This window comes from Falco cherrug, chromosome 2 (assembly GCF_023634085.1).
Source record: "Falco cherrug isolate bFalChe1 chromosome 2, bFalChe1.pri, whole genome shotgun sequence".
NCBI classification, from domain to species: domain Eukaryota; kingdom Metazoa; phylum Chordata; class Aves; order Falconiformes; family Falconidae; genus Falco; species Falco cherrug.
This window is the reverse complement of record NC_073698.1, coordinates 115,492,604-115,515,695: the sequence shown is the minus strand read 5'-3', so window position 1 is coordinate 115,515,695 and position 23,092 is coordinate 115,492,604. Positions and strand designations below refer to the sequence as shown.

Genomic DNA, 23,092 nt, shown 5'->3' with positions numbered 1-23,092 from the left:
GCTGATCTCTGGGAATGGGTATGACTAAGCACCTGTAATCCCAGTATTGACATGCATATAAGAATTTACATACCTGATACAGGAGGCTTTAAAATAGGTTACTCAGCAGGTCATTTCTTCCCTGAAAGTGCCTTTGGAGATCCAGAGTTGGAGGCAATGTGTAGTCTGCTCTGTTCTTCAAATGGTCAAGAGGATGTAGGTCCAAATCAAGAACCTCTGGGAACGTCCAGGAGTCACATCAGGACTGTGATAAATTGTAATACCTGAAAGAAGTCCTGCCTAATTAAGAAAAAAAGCCTCATGTGGTACTATACAAACTCAGAAATAAGTGGTTGAAATGTATGTAGTTGGAAAGTGAGTATTTCCAAGTAGTTGCTATCATGCTGAAGTCATCTGGCAGAACATCAGTTTCTCTGTTTTCTTAAGAAATATCTGAGCAATATTGTGGCGTGTGTACTCAGAAAATCAACCCTGGTAATTTTCTGAGGTTTTGAGTAATTATGCCCTAGCATGCATGTAATACTTTTCTTCCTATGTTCACTGGTTATTTTCTCCTCCAAAATACTTTAGTTAACACAGGGTGCTTTAAAACCCAGCGCAATATTTCCCAAACTATTTCGGCTTGCAAAAAAATTTGTAACTGTGACAGAATTTGTAGGGTTTGTGATCTATACTAGCATAAACTACTGTATTCCTGCTGGGATGAAGAATGTACTCATAATGAGACCTTGTGTTAAACTACAAGCAAATGAATACCATTTATTCCCCAAATAGGGGGTTTAATCTCTGTTCTTGTGGTCATCAATCTTTCCTCCATTAAAGGTTCCCTTATAAAGTGCTATAAAGACTTAAATACTTAGATTTGAAATACAGTTGTGTAATACACTTTGTACCTAAAGTAGAAAAAAATTAAATGGCACAAGCACACTGATGAAAAAGGTTAAAAATGGAGGGGCTGCCTAGAATTGTCTTTTTAGTGTTCCTGTGATTTTCTTAAGATTATTTGTGGCGAAGCCTGTGTTATCAAGACTATTGAAGATTACTGGAGCACTTTGTTTCTTTGAAGCATAATAGCCATTTCAAAATATGATGTTGGAAGTAAGCAAAACCTGACTTTAAAAACTAAAAGAGCAGGCTCATGGGGCTTAGTTTGTATTAAATATTGCATGCAGTACTATCATTTCATGACACTTTATAGCATAATTATTGGTATTCTGGTAGAGCATTCCAGCAGAACAGCAATTTTAAGGCCAAATATTCTGTAGGAAAATAGGTTTCTGCTTTTCTAAGCAATTTCTTAACATATCTAGTGTACTCATCTCATCCACGCCACCCTCCTCTGTCCCCAAACTTTATTTGACAGCGCTATTTAACATAGAATAGATACATCATTTGATTCTAAGTACCTACTAATTCCATCAAGGCAGGTCCTGTCAACAGAACAAGCCCACAAAAAGTTTCTGCAGACTAGAGCTTTTAAGATTATTTTATACGTGACGTGCTGAAATCTATAAATGATACTTTGTGAATACAGTAGGAGCAAAAAAACACGGGCAAAATACAACAGCTGGGGCAAAATAAAAAATCAAGTACGTGATTTCAAAGATGCTAAATGTGCAGTTCCTAATTAAGTCTTTTTTCTTGTTTACTTTTCTAGTCCTGACTTTAAGCTTCCCAACAGAGCCTCTGAATCATCTGAGCTAACTCGAGCAGTTGTTTTATGTACAAGAGACTACTGTTTATTTTATTCTTATGTTCTCTATGTTGACTGGCATCCTGCCTGTCATTCTCCCACCTGCCAAAATCCCACGAAAAGGATAACTGTTTAGTGATGAGCACTCCCTACCAATGTGCTCAGTAGTAGCAGTTGTAAGAAAGCACGCAGGCGAGGGGCACTAGACCAGTGGGTCATCACTGGGATACTCAGGGCAGAGGCTGACCGTGGCTGGGAAGCAGCAGGAGAGGTGGGAAATCATGCCCTAAGGGGTTGGATTTCTTTCAGATCTGCAGGTTGTGGTCAAGAGGCAGCTCAGGGTGTTGATGGTATTTGCACCTGCACGCAGAGCCATCGTGGGAGGTGTTAGTGGTGCTCAACAACCTCAACACCCACGGATGGGGCAGGGGATTTGCTCGCAGATGCGGCACCAGGCAAAGCAGCTTGTTACTGGGCATGCTGTACGCGTTATCGATGGAACTGGGGAAGTGTCTGTAGAAAACTGGCAGGCAACTAAGTCAATTTTCCAGTAGGAACAGGGAGCTAGAATGCTGGGCAGAAAAGTTGCCAAGTCCTGCTGTCAGATTTATCAGAGACCTATATCAGTTTGATTATGATTTGTCCACAATCATAAGATTTATACCATATATATATATTTGTACTATCACTCTGGGTTTTCTTGATACCTTGGCAGCAAAGCTAGTGTGTGAAGTTTATGCCCCAAGCTGCTGCTGCTACACCGCTCTCCATTCTCTCCTTTCTCTCAATCATGCTGCTACGTTTCATTCAATTTACAGTGAATTGTAACTTTTCTGCAACAGGAATGCAATCAAAAAGGAGTGGCAGTGTTTTAAAAGTCGTTTGGCTTGCAGCATGCTCCCTGCCCCGGCAATGGTTTCAGCCCAGGATGGAGCCGCTGGAGGAGCAGGCGGCGTTACACACAGCTTGGGTGTGCGGCAGGGGTGCACAAAGCATTTGAAAATGTTGGGCACAAGCAGCTCCACTGCGCTATATATCATTAAATAGTACTTTAAAGGCTGTCCTTGGAGACAGCTTCAAACCTGAACTCTGCAGAATCTAAGTAGTGGGAGGTGGAGATGGTTGTCGCTTTGAATAAGAGGTGATGCTTGGGAAGTATGGAGTAGCTACAAACCCTGAGTCCCTGGCCGTAATGCTTCTGAGCAGCCTTGTGATCTCTTAACAAGATAACAGGCGTCTTACTGTAGGAGTGTTTTGTACCTTCTACTCGTTACTTGCTTTTTTAGCTTGAAACAAAAAGCCTGGCTGTAAGTCTGAATAAAACTTTTTGGGATGTGTGTATGACTGTGTAGAAACCAAGAAGCAAGTGGAAGCCAAGACATGTACATTTAGGGTCCTCTGTCTCTCTAGGGCTGGCAAATATAATAGAGCTGTGTTTTGTAGGCAGTGTGGACAAGTAATCTGCAATGTATCTGGGGACAGCGGAGTCAGAAGAGGGATCGCTATCCAGTGTCAGTGTTATTGACACGCTACATGAAGGAATTAGGATATGGAGAGGACCTGCTGACTGGGGAGCTCTGAACCGGCATAGAAATCTTACAGCACTTCCTAGACGCAAGGTGAACTTTCTCTAGGGTAGTACTGCTTTTTTCCTTGGTGGAAAAATGTTTGGACAAGAGTTTTAATCAAGTCTTTATAGTAAATAATTTTTCCCTATCAGATAGAAGCTGCTTAAAGTAACTTGCTGAAACGTTTTAGTATTTTTTTTTTTCTTTTCCTTTTAATCCTGGGTCCAAGTGCCTCTTTTGCATGTACAAAGTCTATGTAGGAATACACATGCAGGGTAAGGAATTAAGAAATCTGTGAAGTTATAGTGGGTATTAGTGTCAGATTTTGAATAAATGTCTTCTATATGAAGTTTGATACAGAAATCCCGATTCATAGGAAAAACATTAACTTTCTTTACGAAGAGAACAAAAGTATTAGACCCTGCTCTTGAGGAGTTTTTAATTCATTTGTATGTATTTATTGTGGTTTTGCCAGCTTGAGGCTTTAGCATAATTTTTCTCTTTTCTATTTCTGTACCGCAAGTGTTATATCCAACCTTCCAGTTCATTCTGTGCCTTTCTTTTGTTTTGGTTAATCATCTATTGGTTTTTAATTTACAATACTAAGATGGAGTTTTCGAGCTGTGTCGAGAATAATGAGCAATAAAGCAGCAGCTCAGAGCATTAAAAAAGTGAATACTGACAACTGTGTTACTCTTTCCTCTAGCATCAAAATCACATGTTGTCCCCAAAACTTTATCTGATACTTCTCCTCTGCAGCAAATATAAAAGGTGAACCTTAGAGTACCTAGCTTACCTGAACTGTCTGACTAACGAGCTAATTAGCCTTTCTGCAGAGTAGCCTGTTTATTTTCAGAAACCAATATTTAATGTTGGAACTGAAGTGAAAGTGTAGATTGTTATTAAGTACTGTTATTTACTTTGTTATACACGTTTTATTGCTTTCCTGTTGTTGGTGGCAAAGATTAATGAAACTTTTATAAAGTTGGATAGAAACGAGGAGGGAAGTGTATTAAACTACCCCAGCTTGCTGCACGCTAATTATTGTGTCAAATCTCATTAGAAAACAGATGCGCACACAAGAACATGCTTATTTATTTCAACATACCTGCTTTGAGAGAGGACTCTGCAGATTTGAGAAGGGATTGCAGGTGAATATTCTACATAAATCAATTTACAAAAACAGTTTTCCTTTTGACAATCCTCCATCTCGTGTTTCAGCAGAAGAGCAGAATAGGAAGAATTAGGGAAGATGTGTACGGTGTTTTGTGGAGGCAGCGGGGGGTAGGAAGGGACTTGGATTCAGCACTTGGCTCTGAGGACGGACTTATTTTCATAGGCATGTAATTTCAACCAAAGTGCTTATGAGACTATGGTTAGCAGATGATATACCTCAGTGTTGTTTTTTGTAGCTACACTTCAAATGCAAATACACTTCTTAAATCTGATAAATAAGGGCAGAAATCTTGAGATGGGTGTCCTCATGGAATCAAAAGAGCTTTGTATTAAAAATGGGGTATGGAAGGAAAAATGTGCAACTGGGTGGCTGCAATAAAAATAATATACAAATACAATGCAGGAAAAATAACTTTTTGTGCAAAGCTAATAGAAACAGTCTATTTCAATTAATCATATATGATCATTGTCTACTTCTATCTACATGGTTTGTGATTGATGAAGGAAAGAAAAATATGATGAAGGAATGACAGACTGATCTCTGGTGCCTGCAGTTACATAGTTCATAACATATGTATGCAGTTACATACATAACCTCCTCTGGGTTATGTCTCCATTCTTGGATGGTCTAGCCCCTGCAACTTCAAAAGCAGAGAAACCAGCATTGTTGCCAATGATTATTAATCCAGTACAGTGGATACTGAAAACAATTTAATCTAACACAGTCTGATTAGACCTGTCGTTATCTCAACCCTTCACGCCCCATGCTGGGTGCCAAAAAGGGCTGTCATGGTTTCACCCTGACCAGCAACGCAGTCCCACGCAGCTGCCCACCCACTGCCCCCCACCAGGAGGGATGGGGAGGAGAATCAGAAAGGAATGTAAAACTCGTGGGTTGAGATAAGAACAATTTAAGAATTTAAATGGAAGAATAGTAATAATAGTAGTTATATTGGAAAGGTGGGGGAAAGGATGAAATCCAAAGGGAAAGGGATAAAGGAAAACAAATGATGCCCAGTACAACTGCTCACCACCCACTGACCGATACCCAGCCAGTCCCCGAGCAACAATCCCCCAGCCAACCTGCCAAGTTTACATACCAAGCATGATGCCCCATGGTATGGCATACATCTTAGATTGCAAGGTCAAGTCTATAAAAGGGGAGAAATGCTGCTTGTGATTTCTTTTCCATTCTGTTGCGGTGAGGGAATGGCAGAATTCAGCTTTCCAATTTGATCATAGTCACAGGACTGCATCAGCTACCAAGATGAATATTAACTCTATCCCAGCTGAAACCAGGACAGCTAGTAAGTACGTTTTTAGGGAACTGGAAGTGTGTTTCTCCACAGTTGTTATTCTGCAATAATTAAAATTAAGGTATGAATATTAAAAAAACTACTAAGCAATTATCATTTGTTCGATCATTTGATGACAATAGTTTATATGCTCAACAGCGTGATAGATACTTTTCCTCTACAAAAATGGTACATAGTCGTACAGTTTAGATGGTCAAATGATTTTGATTAATAATGAGACAAGTTTACATTCTGAAATCCTGTATTTAAATAGGCTATCGAGAACCAGACTTTTGGAAGCTTCTGGAAGACCCTCTCTTTGGCTAAATACTATGCTAGTAGAATAGTCACATCATATACCACAGTGCAGATAAAGTCACTGCTGTGGTCTGTAGGACAGTTCCTGGAGTATGAGAGGACTAAGAAGATAAAAACTGGACGTGAAGCTGTCTTTTTCTCCCTTTCCCTGGACTTTCAGTTCTTGTGTAGCCTCTTAATTCTGTAGGATGGAATTTCTTTTGATAACTCTCAAAGCTGAATTGTACTGCTCTCTTCCCTCGGCCATGTGAATACTCCAACATTTATGTTCTAGCAAACTGGAAGGTCTGTTAAAAGCATAGCCTAAATAACAACCCCCCCACACACACACAAAATAGTTGTGTTTCATCGTGAAAATTTAGCTCAGTTTATAGAAATGAAGTTAAAGATTTTTAGTAATATTCTATAAAGATTGTCTGCTTTTGGTGTGCATTCTTTCATTGGTATTAATCTAACTTTTATGGAAGCTTTATTCAATATTTCTTAGTTAGACCAGATAGTCATGGAACTATTGTAAATAAATGATATGTGAAGACCTTCACTGGTGTGGAAGTTTTTAAATAAAAATCTAGATCTTCCTAGTGCCCTTCATTTAAAAAAAAAAAAAACCAAAAAAAAACACCAACAAAGCAAACACCAAAATTTTTTTTTTTTTAAAAAAAAACAACAAACCAAACCAAAAAAACAGCCCTGTGAAGACATATGCCAAAAAAAATCTGTTCCTCCTTTTTGGTCCTCAGAAATTATATACATGAACGGGTTTTACATTCATGTTAAAAGGACATCCTGCTGGCAGGCAATAAATTAAGTAGGGACATTGGGCTAACATCTCAATAAATTGTGGTCAACTATAACATAAGAAAGTATCATTCTCTTGAGAGATGTTGGTTGTGACAACTAAAAGTGAAAGTTCTTGAAGAAAAACGTGCCAAGTGTGATTTTTTTTTTTTTTTTTTTTTCCCCATTAATTGGTAAAAGAACCTGCTGTCTCATTTGACCTGTAGCTGACATTCCACGGCCACCCGTAGCTGCAGTGATTTTTTTCATTAGCTTGTGGCTGTTCAATATGTCTGCAAACGTAGTTGCCTACGGTGGGCTCCAAATACAGCTCTGGGTTTCAGTGAGATGAAAAATCTCATTGTACTTAAGACAATGAAGTCAGTTGCTACCCTTGCAACTGCAGAATCAAGAAAATATAAGGATAATTATTATAAACTCCAAAAAGTAGACTACAGAAATTAAGCTAAGAGTGGTCAACATATGTTTAAGTATTTCCTAGTGTTAAAAGCAAATGAAAATGTCAAGTTTAAATATCTTTTCCTTAAATTATGTGCTTTTAAAATGAAAACTATGGCTCAAGCTTGTTTTCCTATGTTAAATATGGATTTGCTCTTGAACTCAAGCGCTCAGAATTTCATTGAATTGCTTAAGTATTACAGTAGTTTGCAGGAGGTTTTTAATTTTGCTATTGCTACGTGTCTTTGCTTGCTATCTTCTCTCTGACTTGCAATTTTCAGTCTTATAAATTCCTTTGTGAATTTTATGCCAGAGACACGTGGCAAGAGCCATGTGTTCTGTGCTGACAAAAAGGTCTTGAAACACCTGGTGGGATAGGTTGTGAGGTGGTCATGTGTTGCTGACTTGAGCTGTCAACACTAACACTGGACATCTAGAAATATTTAAACTCCGGTTCTTGTTGTACTTTGACATAGAACATAACTGAAAAAAAGATACTAACTAGGTGAAGATTGGGATATTCAATGTTATTTTGGCTAGAAAGGGATAATTTCCACCGGACCATAAGTCTCTGAAGAAGCTTCACAATGTCTGCCACAAAAGGTTAAGAGTACGGTGAAGATACCTTCATTAGGTGTCACATTCAGTGGAGGTAAATAATCTGATACGGTGGGACGTTTCTACTTTTTAGTTCTATGTTCAACCCATCCCTTCAAAGGCATAAAAGATGGAGATATAAGCATCCTTGATCCATCCCTGAGAAACGGTTTCCTGGAAACTGCAACTGCCTTGATCAGGACACGCTCCTAAGGCAGAGTGTCCACACGGTGAGTGATGCCTCGTGCGATAAACAAGATCCTTTGGGACAGCCAAAGTTTGTTCTATGTGTCTTATGGGGAATTATGTATTCTTTCAGGAAACGGTGAACTAAAAGTGGAACAAGTAAATAGATACATTTCTCCACAGCTTACTCTGTAGGTTTTGTGGTTTTTTTCCTTCAGAATCCTCGAAAGACGTATGGAAAAATATACTTACTGAATTCTGCCTATGTCTCATCACATGGAGTTATTCATTAAAGTAATATTTTCTAGCTGATTTCTAATTTGGGTGGACCTAAGGAGTTTGCAAGCCTACATAAGAAGATAGCTTGGTCTACTCTGCCAAATAGGTAGACATGAACAAACCAGTGCTCATTATGTACCAGTGTGATTCAAAATTGTCCCAAAAAATAGAGAGGATCCACTTTAAAGAGTTTATGAATAAAGCTGTATGAAACATTATTCTGTCTACCAAAATATAGTAAAATGAAGTTTTCTCCTTTACTCTCACTAGCTTTGCCAGGTATTGATTTAGAAAGTATCTTTGTTTTTTATTTAATTGAAAATATGGGTAATGGGAGGGGGGGAGGCTGAAAGAGCATGTGAATTATTCATTATCATAGTTCATCTCTTCTTATTTAGATATATCTGACGAAGGCAGCACAATGTAGAAAAGAGGAGATGTCTGAGTTTGCTCTGATGATACTGTACTCAACTCTAGTGAATGGAGTGTTTTCAATACCAGTGTATATATGCTTATAGGATAATTAAGAGCTTGATGCTTCCTCCATTTGTACGCTCAGAAATGGGATGAAAAGAAGGAGCACCAGGGAAGGGTATCAGGTTGGTTTCTTCCAGTACATTTTAACGAGTATGATTGAGCCTGGGCTCCCCCAGGAGACAATACTACTTTACAAGCTCTCAGTAAATAAGCAATTACATTGGAAGCATGAACTAACTGATTTGCTGGAAAACACTGGTGACTGTTTTCTTTTCTCTTCCCCTTTTGTTTTCCTCTGTTCCTGCTTTGCAGTTTGCAGGCTATATGCATAAGGCTGATGTGTATGGCATTTAATGTTTGGGTTTTTTTCTTTTAAAAATACTGCAGACTTCTGTTTTTTTAAAAAAGGTATTTATTTATCTACATATTTTGGATGCTTTGATAAAGCTGTTTCCAACCTCTAATGGAAGTTATTCTGCAGAATTTTTATGTGCTGCTCTAATTCAGCCGAGAAAACAAGTAAAGCTGTAATGCATGTTGCTAGAATATACAAATAAATTTAGGAGCATATCTGCAAATAAACTGAGCTGCTACTTAGAGTGTTCAGCTTGCTCCACTTCTAACAATTGGTCCTTCTCTTCACCTCTGATTTAATTTCCACCACTTTTGGGGTGGCAGGTTGTGATGCCATTGCTTTTGGCTTTCACTTGGGTATATCAACATGATCCCTTGCAAGCCAATAAATGCAAATTTTTACCTTTAATAATTTCCATAGCTCTAATCTTGCTTTCCTCCTTTTGATACTGCTCAAAAGGGGTAAGTAAACTTGGAAATGAAGTTGTGAATCATGTTATTGATACATAGCGATGACAATTGTTAGGGTGATGGTGAAAGGCATGCGGTGATCACTGAAAGGTGCAATTCTTAATTGCTTGTCAGCAGTTTAGTAGCAGGTATTTCAGCCAGGTGTGTTGCTGCAAGAGCAGGCTCCATTTTGCCTGGTAGCACAATAGCTGGAGAGGGATGAAGGGCAGGTTTGAAGGAGCCCATTAGCAACATACTTAAAGGAATATTGTGCTGCAGTAAAATTCTGAAGTGGCATCGGTTCAGTTCATGTGGGTATGTGCAGTGTCAGGTAAAGGCATTGTCACTGATACAGCAAGCTCCTCATTACTATAACTTGCAGCGCATGCTCATAAAAATCAGTGATCTCTCAATTAACCTTCCTCTCATTATCTTTAGTTTTGCTTCTTTAGTTTTATGTCTTTGTTTGAATTAACGTGTTAGTGTTTGTAAAGCACTCCAAAGATGAAAAGCCTTATGTAGCTGCTTTGTATAATTATTATTTTTAATCGTTTCCATTTGGTATAGTTTCAATTAAAAACACTAATTGACTGGTACGAATTCAATAAGAACTAGAAATGGCAGGATCTCTTCCCCCCCTTCTTTTTAAACACCAGAGACTTTAGGAAATAATAGGGGAGAGATGGGAAGAAGGAATGGATAGATATTCTTCTGGGTTTTACTTCATCCGTATTAACCTCATTGACTGCTTGCTAATTGCAGTAACTTAAATATGCCGATGCCCACGTAAAAATAGACTCTGACATCCACTGCTCTTCAGGGGGAAAACGTGGAGTACGGAGAGGTGTTTGTACGGTCGCTGCTGTCACTGGTACTGCAATGTTTTTTCTCCGAGCACTTAGTCAAGCAATGCAGATGGGCAGCTCTGAGTCACAGCCCGCTCCCTGCGTGCGCGTAGCCAGGGCTGCTGCGTCGCTGTGGGGTTTGCTTAAACCTCCACTTCTTGGAGTGGTAGAGGCGAAAGGACCTTCGGGCTGCTGAAGGGGAATTTCCAGTGTTAAAATAGAAGATTCAAAGCCTGGAAAGCAAGTGAAAGGGAAACAATATTTGGAACTTCATGCATTAAGGTCAGATTTATGACTTGAAGCAATACAGAATTTTGGAAGGGGTTAACTGGTAGAAGCAGCCCGTCGTTTGGCTCCTAGTACTGTGTGCATTAAATTGTAAAGCAGATAAGGTCAGCTTTCAAACTGAGGGCTGAGAGTATCTCCTACCAAGCGTGGTTCCCTGCTCTCATGTTGTTCTGGCTTCTCAGGAGGCATGTGCAGGGCAGAGGTGTGTGGGACGTGGGGTATGGCAGGAGGGCAGCCTGTGGGCCAGCTCTGGTACCATGAGGCTTGTTGGGTCAGAGTCAGTGCAGTACTGACATGGTGCATGGAGCTGGTCACAAACAGCTGAGTAAGATTAATAGGTGACCTCTGAATTTGTAGAAATTTCTGAACTAGAAATGTAGAGTTTGTTCATGGTTTTGGGTTGGTTTTGGTTTTTTTCCCTGTAAAAGTCTCTCCAGTCCATGTTTTGTTTTGTTTCTAAGTACCTCTGGACACACAAACATTTACTGTAACATTATCTCTGCTATTTTGGAGATTCAGCGAGTTCCCCCAGGCCACACAGCTGATGCAGCCAGCTATTGTGCAGCATTACCAGTGTACCCAGTGCAGTGGCTTCACTGAGTAGTATTACAATGTTCCTGCTCCAGTTACTCTGATCATAGTGTGAAGGGCAGAGTCAGGATTGCTCCAGCTCCACGTATTCAGGAAATAAAGCAATACAGCAGCAAATAAGTCTTCCGCTACTAAACAGCTATTTACAGCTATTGGAGCCTGACTGAACTCTATAGCTACAGTCTGATTTCTGTGTAGTTGCAACTTTTTTTTTCTTAATCCTTGTTTGCCTTATTCTAATTATAAGGAAATATAAGCATCTACACATATGTATTTTAAGTCATCATATCTCTTATTTCCCAATGGGTGACAAAACTTGTCTCTTACATACACACATCAGTTATTCCACATCAGGCCCATGCATTTCATGACGTCGGTATTGCTGTTTAGAGCTATCACATTCTGCATGAATTCTTAGTTACTCCTGTAAGTCTCGTTCAGCCAAGTGAGGACTGCTAGCCCCTTGTTCTCATTACCCTGCCAGCATCAGCATTTTTTGTCTCAGCAGAGGGACTCTGCAGCTGCTGGCAGCTTCTCTGCTAATTGTAGCACACAACTTTTATGATTAGCTAGATCCAACTCTGTTCTAGTAGCAGGTATCTCTAAACCACTGTTGTATAGATTTATTATTCGTATTTCCCCTGTAAAGCAGAGGTCAGCAAGCTATGGAGCACAGACAGATTTTGAAGGGCGTGCAGCAGGGTTGAGGGCTAAGAGCTATTGTGTCTTGGAAAGGTGTAGACTTTCTGCTCTCACTTTCCTTTCAGTTCTGAGTATGTTGGAAGTGTTGTGTTACATAGGGATGAGGTGCCCTGGAAAGGTGATCAGCAGCACTTTTCACCGTGTGATTGTGGCATCTCACCACCTGCTGAGGTTTTACTAGTGCGTCTCATTTAAAAAGAAAATTACAGTCTGGTGCGCTATCCTTGCAGATCCCTGATGCAAGTCATTGACTCTTTCATAGTCCATAACGCATTCAGGGAAACAACGGTCTTGTTCCAGGGTACTGAGGAAAACATGACTCTTTATATGTCAGTGGTTGGCTTCAATTATTTATCAGTCTGTTCTAAACAACTTTCATGTGTATGCATATATGTGTGAGTTCTTTTTTTCATTTTTCTTTCCATTTTTCTGTGTGTCCCTTTTCTGAATGTGCTTTGCCCTCTCGCGATCTGAAATGGAGGAAAATGTGTATTAGTATTTCTGCTGCTTGTTTTATGCTTTCTCTGCCATATCCAGACAGCAGAAACATTGATCCACGAGTAACTCTTTTATTGGTGCATGATGATATTGTTGTCTAGATTCTGGTCAGTCAAATGGATTGACTGCCTCTGTAGTTTGAGCTCTACTTCAGATTTATGGTTTTTTAGTATATGCATAAAGGTCCATGTTCAGGACCTGTGACTCCCTTTTCTTCCGGAACAGCTGCAATGCTCTCTTCAGAGCTAGAGCAGGGCTGTCCTGTTTTGCTTTCTGATCCCAAAGTCCTGCTCTGGCTAATCCCCAAGTGTGAGAGTCAACTGTTTCCTAAATCTGAAGTTGGTCTCACTTGGATTCCAGAGCTCATCCCCTGAATCTCACCATATCCTAGTCTTGCTCCTACGAAGAAAACATTCATATGAACCACAACAGTTTCCAGTTTTCAGAGCTAAGTAAAGCTGGACCATCTGAAGTAGCTTATCCTCATGGTTGTTCAGTATTCAGTGCTTCATGTAAATAAAAGAAAAGCAACTTACTGGTTTGGATTTTCAATTTTGAGTGCATTAACAGCTTTCTGAATCATCCTGGCCCCTTCAGTCATAGAGCAGCTGTTCACAGCCCAAGACCCACTAACACTTGCATTTGGAGAATACAGAACAATCTGCCACTTTCTTTCCTATATTTTCTTGTTTATATTTCCCTAGTAGTTCGTTCTTTATTATTTTTTAAAATTCTGATTATGTTCTTTAATTACATTTAATTCTATGGATTTTATGAGGGATTTGCCATCGACTGTCATAGTTTGTGTCTATATGCTGCTGCTGCCGCCTATGTAGAAAACAGATGTCACTTCTTCCTCTAAACCTGTGTTGCAATTCTAGTTATACTTCTGCAGAGCTAATCTAATACGTGATACATTTATATGCATTCCCTAAGCAACTTTAAATCAGCTTGATTTAAATGTAAGACCATAAGTAGTTTAATTGCTGTTTTATTTTGCCAACTATGCCAACGTGTACTTGGTAGGAAATACATGAACAACTGTGGAGTTTTGTCTGCCTTTTTTTTTTCTTCTTCTTTTAGGCAGGCACATTTCATAATTTCTGTATTATCATTTGTCTTACTGGGCTTCAGAGGTCTGAACATCTATTTTCACAAATAGACTTGTATATCTTGGAAAAAGAAAAAGATGGAGGTAAAGAAAAATGAGTTGGAGGGAATGGGAAAATAGATTGACTCAATTCCTTTAATTTACAGTAATTCTGTAGTTCTTAATATTTTTTAATCTTGCTGTTTTCAGTGTGGTTTTTTAAATGCTAACTGTGTTTTGAAATGATCTTTTTATAAGCACATCAATTTGAAAGAAGTTTTTGTTTTGGCAATTCTGTTACGTAGTATAGCTGGTTTTGCTTGAATGTCACCACAGCAGCTAGGTGTTTAAAGCTGCATCTGCAGATGGCAGGCAGCAGCTGTGCTTGCCAAGTGCAGGTCCTTCTCTATTGTTTCTTAGCTCAGACCTTTCTGATCTCATTTCTATGGAGATCATCTCACTGGAGATAGTATAAAGGAATTAAAAAAAACTTTTAAAACTCTTTATTTTTACCATTCAGCTTGTTTCCATGGAAATGGGATCCAAAAGATTGTCAGTAGCAAACAGTTGAAAGTGAGAATTCAGTTGTAGGTTTCATTAGATGAATCCTAGCTGAGAACTGAAAATACTGATGGCCAAAGTGAGTAATAAACCATTTATAAAAATTATAAAAAAATAAGAAGAACCAATTAAAATATTAGAAAAAAATACTGTCCGCTTTCCTTTAGCCTCACTAGATGTCATAAACACGTAACTGTTCTTGGGTAAATGAATTGCATGGACACACTTGTAACTTTCTCCAGACTGCTTTCTAGGGTGGTGGCAGTTCTATGTAACAAACCTAGTCCATCCCTTCTACTATTAGGGACCTGACCTGTTCCAAACGGACATCTGTGGGCAATGAGGGATATATGGCAGAAAACTGAATCACTAAGTTCAGGTTCACTCAATTTTCAAATGTCAGCCTACGTCTTTGTGTAAGAAGTAGTTGACATCTACATTTCCAAAAGTACCTAGTTCTCTGCAACCAATAGGATAAACAAGATCTAGTGTGAACCTTACATATTTTGTTCCTTGGTTTAGAAGGGAAATCTTCTGTTGCCATTGTTACTGTTGAGAAGTTGCCTTGACAGATGTGTTTTCTTTGGAGGTAGTCAAATGCAGAATAGCTGAAGTCAACACACTTTGTTTCCCAGTCTCCTATCCCATGTTAATTTCAGGCACAACTTTTTCAGTTCTCTGCATGGAAGGCCAGTACTTACCCCTATGTGTTTTGCTCAACAACAAAACATTTGTGTAAATATTTTACCCAGGGATCCGGTTCTGTACTTAATATCCACATGTGTTGCATGCTAAATCTGCCACAACCTTTCCTTACTCAGGAGTGAGCAAAGATACTCTGTTTAGGTATATGTAAGTGAAGAACTCTTCATTTTTAGAGAGTTGTCCTTTGAGTAAAAGGATAAAGAGGAAGGGGAGGGAACTTTCTAGCTTAGGATACAAATGCGGCAAAATTTTTAAGGGCAGATGGTTTCTTCCATTCCTAAAACCACTGATTAGGGGCATACACTGAAGTAACTAGTTGTCACGGTCCACTCAGTGGACTCGAAACTGTTCGTTTACTATGATCTCAAAGCGCAAAAATCAAGGCGACCACACCAAGGGGTTATGCTTCAATTAAACAGCACAATTCTATTGTTTGCCCGTAAAGCAGCGTGCGATAGGTAGAATGACAGAAAGTGAATAAAAGGTAAAGTAGAAAGAAAAGGAAAGAGGATTATAGCTACCACCATGGGTCCAAGGCTTCCCTATGGTCCCAGGTCCAGGCAGCGTCCCGCCGGTCCTTCCGATCGTCATGATCCTTGGTGGGGAAGATCTCCAAAGTTCATTTGCTAAGAAGGCATCTTCTTATGCCAAGCAACACACCTTGCTCCTCCTCTGGTCCATGGGTTGTTGCCAGTCTCCGCCTTCTCAAGCCAGGTTATCATGTGTGTCCAAAGAGTGCCCAAGGCATGGTTTGCCTCAGAGGCGGGCAGCTTCAGACTAGGAGGTGTGCTTTTGTATTATAATGATATTATAATGAAGAAAGTTCACCTGAAGTTTTTCTGGTTCGTTGTTATGACCACAATTGTGATCCATCTTCTGGACAGTTGTTATGTGGCCTTATTGTAGTTGTTCCTTTCAATCCCAGGTGGCAAGGAAAGGCATAGTACTCCTCATACCATGCAGTTCTCCTTCCCGGGGTCTTTGTGTCTTGGTGTCCACGAGGACCACATTCCATCTCCAGGTCTCTGTTGGCAATGTTGAGACAATATTGTTCTCTTTAGACCGACTCTTACACTAGTGTCCCTACCCTTTCCTTTAAATGAAGTAAAATGTCAATAAAAAGAATCTTGGACTGTGCAATATGCTAAAACTGCCATCCTAGAAAACGCTGCTGGGATCAGTGCCTGAATGACTGTTATCTGAGGTTAACAACCCACTATTAATTCATCAATCAGCATGACAACTTGTGGGGGAAAGTGTCTTTCACTACATGTGAAGTTATCTAGATACCAACACATTATGAAATACAAATGCTTGATATAACTACTCCTATTAATTGGAAAAGCTTCTTACAGTAAAGTTTGACATACAAATAAAATACCGTGATGAATTCTTCAACCACAAACAGGGTTGCTGATAAACAGTGGGAATCTGCTTGGCTTTCTACACAAATGGCATGATGGAGATTGCCAGCATGGGAAAAAAGCTAAGGGACATGGTGGAGGAGAGCCTACAGTGGGAAAAGATGCACTGTTCCCTTCACGTGGGAAAAGATGCAGTGTTCCTGGCTGTGGGGCAGTGCCGTGACCGCTGCTCCCATAGGCAGCACCTGGGACTGGAAGTCAGAGGAACTGTAGGGCTCACATGGGAACATGCAACTTTACGGCGCTGCTGTGGAGGGCTGGGAGGTGACAACAGGGTGAGCTTATATCCTCTCAGTCCTTTCTGTTCTGCATTCCTGCTCTGAATCCGACCTTGTGTACCGCTAATACTGGTCAAATCATGCCAATCGTCACTTTAACATCTTTTCTTTAAGCAGCCAATATGACCCAACAAAGGTTTGCTTCAGAGGCTGACCATGGCTTAAAGATAGGTCAAGATTCAGAATTTGTCTTCAAGGAAGTTATGACTGCTCCCATCAGGCTGGAACTGCTCCGCTGGGTTTACTTTTTTGTAGCACGGCATCACTAAGACACTTTCTTATCAGACGGTAACATGTTTAAAAATAAGATAAAATACGTGAAATGCAATCTCTCTTTTTGTATTGTTCATGCAGCCTTTGGTGATACAACCTACCGAATTATAATAAATGGCTCTTGCTGATTTTGTTGGTCTGTAGTGTTTGGCTTAAAATGAGAATAACAAAAAGTGGGGAACACTGAAAACAGATTACAGATTTCAGTATTGTGTATAGCTAGTGCAATTTTAAATTAGGTAATTTGCTCTTTATAGTGTCCTCTGTGATATTAGTGAAGTTCTAAAATGAAACAGAAAGGTTGTAAAGTAGCTTGTAGAGATATGAAAGCAGCTAAGTTTTAATCTAACTAAAATCTCAGTGTGGTCTGTAGCCTAATCTTGTATTTTGTGCTTGAATGTGGGAAGTAATCTTAAAATCTTCTCTCTACCAATCTTCACATTCCATTTTCTTCTATTTTAGTGACATTTACTCCTCCTTTATGCCAGATGTGAAAGCAAAATGGTAAAATGTAATCAACAGCAACATGGATAAGAGGTTACAATGTTGAAATAGAATTTGGAAGTCTTTCTTCCAAACCCTGTTTTTGACATTTCTTCTGCCTAAGCCCAGGAACTCAGTTTGTAAGAATTAGCTTTACACCGCTGCTACTTCCATCAACAATGTCAGAGGCTTTCCTCATTTGAAAGGAACACAATAAAAAAATTTTGGAAGTAATGCAGTGCATTGGGATGCCAAGAAGCTCTCGTTGAAGGAAGTCTGAACTGTCAGTTTGTCTAAACTAGACAGCTTCTGCCAGCTTTTGTGCATGTCAGGTTAGGTATTTTGTGGGGAGCTACCACATTCTTGTGCAGACATCACCAGTGAGATGCCTCTGAACCTTTGCTTTTAAGGTTTAAGCAAAGAATAGTTTTGCATGACTAGAATGTTTATAAATACTTTTAATTCAATTAATTAAGTGCTATAATATGAAATACACCCAAAAGAGTGTGTATTTGATAAATTACTTGGCTTTTTCTTGTCTGCACTGAAAAAAAATATGCAAGGCTTAGTGTAAAATGAAAAGCAGATTGTATTTCACCCAGGAAAAACATGTCCTTGTCTGAGACTGTCACAGATTGAGTTCTGCCAGAATTTTCTGTAAGTTATTTTGACATTTTGGAATTCACCTCATTTGCATTTAATATCTGGGACTAGTAATTAAGAGCACATTCCAGCACACAGCTGTACTTATAAGCATACCTTACACAGTATGTCTCAGTGCGATCGCTAGATTTATCTCAAAATGATGGTTAGATGTTAACTTCTTTTGAAAGTATTTTATATGTATGATGGTTAGACTACTACTTCTGTTGAACATTTTTGCAAATAGCTTTAAAATATTTTCTTGCCCATTGTGTGAATTCTTATAAACTGGGAGTTTATGGCAGACTATCTGGGAGCACAATAGAAAGACACAGGCATGCAGCATGCAAGGACTGCTTGAATGAACTAAAGCACCGTCCGTGTGTGATCGGTCCATCTTGTTTTATTCTTTTAAGATAATTACTGAAATGCTGAGCCTTTATTAACTACATGGTTAGCAGCTAATGTCAGGGCTTTAATTTCTAAGTTCGAATTGAGATACTGATTCAAAGTGAATATGTAAATATTTCTGAAGAAAATCCCGCAGTAAGGGTGGGGGAGGTTATGTTGGATTTTTTTTTTCTTAATGTTTTTAAGAGGCAGTAGTATGTCGAGGCTTTTTTGCTTTAAGTTAATTTACTCCGTTCTGAAGACTGCTCTCTATTTTAACAACTACATTTTCATCCCACATACAATTTAAGTCTGGGTTTGGTGTGGTGGGGGGTGGGGTTTTTTTATTATTATTTGTGCAGGTTTTTTTGGTTTGGGTGTTTTTTGAGTCTTCTCTGGAACATTTAGCACATATTCCTTTTAATGGGGCTTGATACAGAAATAAATGCAGAAAACCTTTGGGTTTTTTTTTCTAAATCTACATTGTGGTTATATTTATGTATAGCAGAAATTTGTGTAATAATGCTTAAATTTGTAGTACATGTTTTACATGTGAAGAAAAGGTGATATGTCCATACCACGTAACAGATATGGTAGGCAAAACGGGGATCAGCAGCTGGGAGACTTATCTGCTTTGTTGTTAAAAGACCTCTTCTAGTGAGGTTTTAAGGCTTGGAGTTGTGGATTTTAATCAATTTTATTTAAAATTTAAAACCTAATCCTAATTCTCTTCTTTAATTCGTCATGGCTGTGGAATATTGACTCTGTTTAAGCTGTATGGGCTCATGCTTGGCAAAAGGGAAAAGGCCTGGCCCACCAGAGCATCAGAGTCCCCTTTTCCTTTCCCAAAGCCAAGATCTACTCGGGGTATTATATTGCTAGCTATAGGGTAGACTTTAACCATAGTTCAAACCAATCTGGGGAAAATGACACAAGAAGCCCTGTGCTAACTAGTCCTTCATCACGTGGTTTTGACCAAATCTGAACTTCTGGTCTTGCTGTGAATACTGAAGTAGCAACTTTGCCCTTTCTGAATGCATGCAAGTCATAAAGGCCAAAAGCCCTTGGCTGTGGAAGAATCTCTTGAGTCAGCACGTTGTTTGTCAGTTATTTGCCATTGTCTGGCTATTGTATAAGAAGTATGTTTTGTGATCCTTAGGACAGGACCTTCAGATGAGGTTATCATTCTTGTCATGATAGGGACAATCCCCAAAAGCGATGGCCTGTAAAGGCCTTCGCTTACCCTGACTTTTGGCATGGCTTCCAGGTGTACACTGCAGTGACCCGGAATCTAAATCCTCTGATTGTATCTGGCAGCACTTAGAATTCCTTTTTCTACATGAATGCCAGCTACTGTTTAAAATCAAAGTTTTCAGGCTAATGGAGCCACAGGTTGTTGGATCAGTTCACTCCTAAAGAAGGTGCACTTATTTTTCCCTTCCCCTTCCCATGTTGTTGCTGTTGTGTTCTTTTGTCTTGTGTTGTGTTGTTTTTAGATAAAGATTACGTGAAAAGTCTTGGATGTGTGTTGCCCCGCTTCCATATTGTGACATTATTTGTTCGTAAAACTCAAAGTAAAGCCAGTTAGTTTTCTACATGTTCACATGGGCCTTAAGAGAGTCATCTGGTGTCTGGTAATTTTTCTGAAATTAGGGCCTAACTCTTAAGCAATATCTTTCTTTTTCACAAGAAAAGATGAACAGATAGTCTTTCTTTCCACAGTGTTTCTAAAGGGTGATTGATAGATATAGATATAGATAGATAGATATATTATTGCTTTAAAACAGTAAACTGGACTGTACTTCCTACACTTTCTCGATCCACTAGGCCATGGGACAACTATACCTTCTTTGTAATACTGAAGTACATACGCACTGTAAATATTAAGCTGCTGAAGTAGTCAAAATGCATTTTTAAGAGTGTAAATTTAATTCTAAAAATACTGATACTCTGTGTATTAGAGTAGAAGAATGTGTGGGATTGGTATACCACGGGGGTAACAGATTGGAATTTATATTTTACCAATAATGTGTAAGGTTCATATCTTGGTTTTGTAGTCAGAATTGTATATTGCGCATAATTTGAACATATGCTTTGGCGTGTTATGTGTGTACTGTATGTAAGTAATACTTAACTTTAACATGCTACATAGTGAATTTAACCAAAGTAACTTCAAAATTTGAGGAAGTTGGTAAGAGTGAAAATACTCTGTAAACTTTTTAACTTCTGCTTTCTTAGTTTTAATCTTATGAATCTTTTTTGCAGGCAAATAATTTAACTAAACATGGCTTCATAATAAATCTATTCCATGTATGCTAAACCATGAACATGAATAATGTATATTTTGATGTATCATAGCATTAACACAATGTAGTCTGTCATTTTGAGTGATATTTATGAACAGGTTTTTGTTTTTTTCTGTATGTCAGTGCCATAAGACAACAGTGCATCTAAAAACCATGCTAAAACTTCTGGTGGGATATGATATTTTTGGATACAGACATATCACTAGTTCTGTGTTTTGGTAAGACAACATCTCTGTCTAATGCTGTATTGGTATTAGGAGTGTTTAGTGGAAAGTTGTCTCAAATATATTGAAGCTATTTTGGGGATGTTGATAATCCTTTAGAGTAGCAGATAACAAGTTAGGCATGTGATAAACCTTTCATATGTAACACATAGATACTTTTTCAAAGATTCATCTTTTTTGAGAGCCTCTATGCAGGAATTTCCACCAGTATTTGAGAAGTTTTTAGCTAATTTGATGTAATGTAAAACCTCAGGGGTGTGAAGGCAAGAGGAAAAAAATTCCTTCTTCACCTTTGAACTGTACAAATGAGAATTTATAAAGGCAACAATAATGGCATGACATCTGTGACAGATTTTTTTTTTTTTTTTTAAAGCAGAAATAAGTGTAATACAGACCCTATGGAGCCAGGAATGTAACGTCTGTATATACAGCTAAATGTTTCTAAGGGCAATTGTGTAAACCAGGGCAACCTACACCAAACAGCCCAGACCCACCAGCCCAGAATGACTGCTTCCCAGCTGCCAACTGCTGCAGGTGCATCACCAGTACTGTGTGCCTGAGCTGTGGACATTGCTTAGAGAACTGCCAGAGCACCAGCCCACCAACATACCAAACAGCACTGTTCTAGCGAATTTTTTGCACCATAGATGACTGAATGACATGGCCAGGCATTTTCTCAGACTAATTAAATTTCCTAATGTAAATATGGCCAGTACTTCCCTCTTCTCTGAGGTACATTTAAACGTTTTTGTTAATAGAAATTTATCAGAGAGTTTCTGAAATAATATTTGTACCATTCTGTAGTTGCTGTCTTTCCATTAAACTTTAATTATCCTTAGTGAATCCATAGGTGCACATACATGGGGGGTGTGTCTGTATAGATGGGCTCAGTGTTGTATATGGATATGCATAATACATATTTTTCTTAGTTTTCAAACAATTTTATTTTCTTTTCAGTGGGATGCCATAACTGAAATGGATGAACACAATCGTCCCATTCATACTTATCAGGTGTGTAACGTGATGGAACCAAACCAAAACAACTGGCTTCAAACAAACTGGATCTCCCGTGATGCTGCACAGAAAATTTATGTGGAAATGAAGTTTACCCTGAGGGACTGCAACAGTATTCCATGGGTACTGGGGACCTGCAAGGAAACTTTCAATCTCTACTACATGGAGTCGGATGAGTCCCATGGAGTAAAATTCAAGCCAAACCAGTACACTAAAATTGATACTATTGCAGCTGATGAGAGCTTTACCCAGATGGACTTGGGTGACCGCATTCTTAAACTCAACACGGAAGTTCGTGAGGTTGGGCCAATAAACAAGAAAGGATTCTATCTCGCTTTTCAGGACATTGGAGCATGCATTGCTTTGGTGTCAGTCCGTGTTTATTACAAGAAGTGCCCTTTCACAGTCCGTAATTTGGCTATGTTTCCTGATACTATTCCAAGGGTTGATTCTTCCTCTTTGGTGGAAGTACGAGGCTCCTGTGTGAAGAGTGCTGAGGAGCGTGACACTCCAAAATTGTATTGTGGAGCAGATGGGGATTGGCTTGTGCCTCTAGGACGATGCATCTGCAGTGTAGGATATGAAGAAGTTGATGGTTCCTGCCATGGTAAGAAAATATTGTTTGACTTATTATTTTTTTTTTAAATTTTAAACAAAAAAGTCATGATATTCTATGCACAGCAAATAGTTCGTGTACATTGGAAATACTGCATCACATTTTCAAGGAATGCCTCTTGTCCAGAAATGAGCAAGGCCATATTGAGTCATGATATTGTGGATTTCTAAGAAAACATTTAGTTACTAAAGTTGACCTTCATTTCATCTAACTGTAGGTGCCCACAATGTGCATGTGTGTGGACAAGCTAGTTACCCCGACTCCTTCTGTAGGTACAGATAATATATGTATTATCTAGGTACCTGGAGATAAGTACAGGCTTTGGAGCAGGATTCCTCTAACACATTTGAGGTATCTAGCACAGGGTGAGATGAGCAGTGACTTAAAAAAAATAACTTTTTTCCCCTCCATATGCCTAAGAAGGAATCTAGTCATAGAATCATAAAATCATTCAGGTTGGAAAAGACCTTTAAGATTGAGTCTGACTGTAAACCTAACACTGCCATGTCCACCACTAAACCATGTCCCCAAGT

General features: G+C 39.0%; 1 protein-coding gene across 2 annotated transcripts in view; it reads left to right on the top strand.

The window, feature by feature from the left end:
- EPHA6 (EPH receptor A6) overlaps nucleotides 1-23,092 on the top strand; it is a 513,385-nt gene that overhangs the window by 105,873 nt on the left and 384,420 nt on the right. For both annotated transcript variants that reach the window (XM_055703220.1, XM_055703219.1), the window contains exon 3: nucleotides 21,887-22,550. In XM_055703220.1, the coding sequence (XP_055559195.1) occupies nucleotides 21,887-22,550 (664 nt within the window). The remainder of the gene's footprint in view (nucleotides 1-21,886; nucleotides 22,551-23,092) is intronic.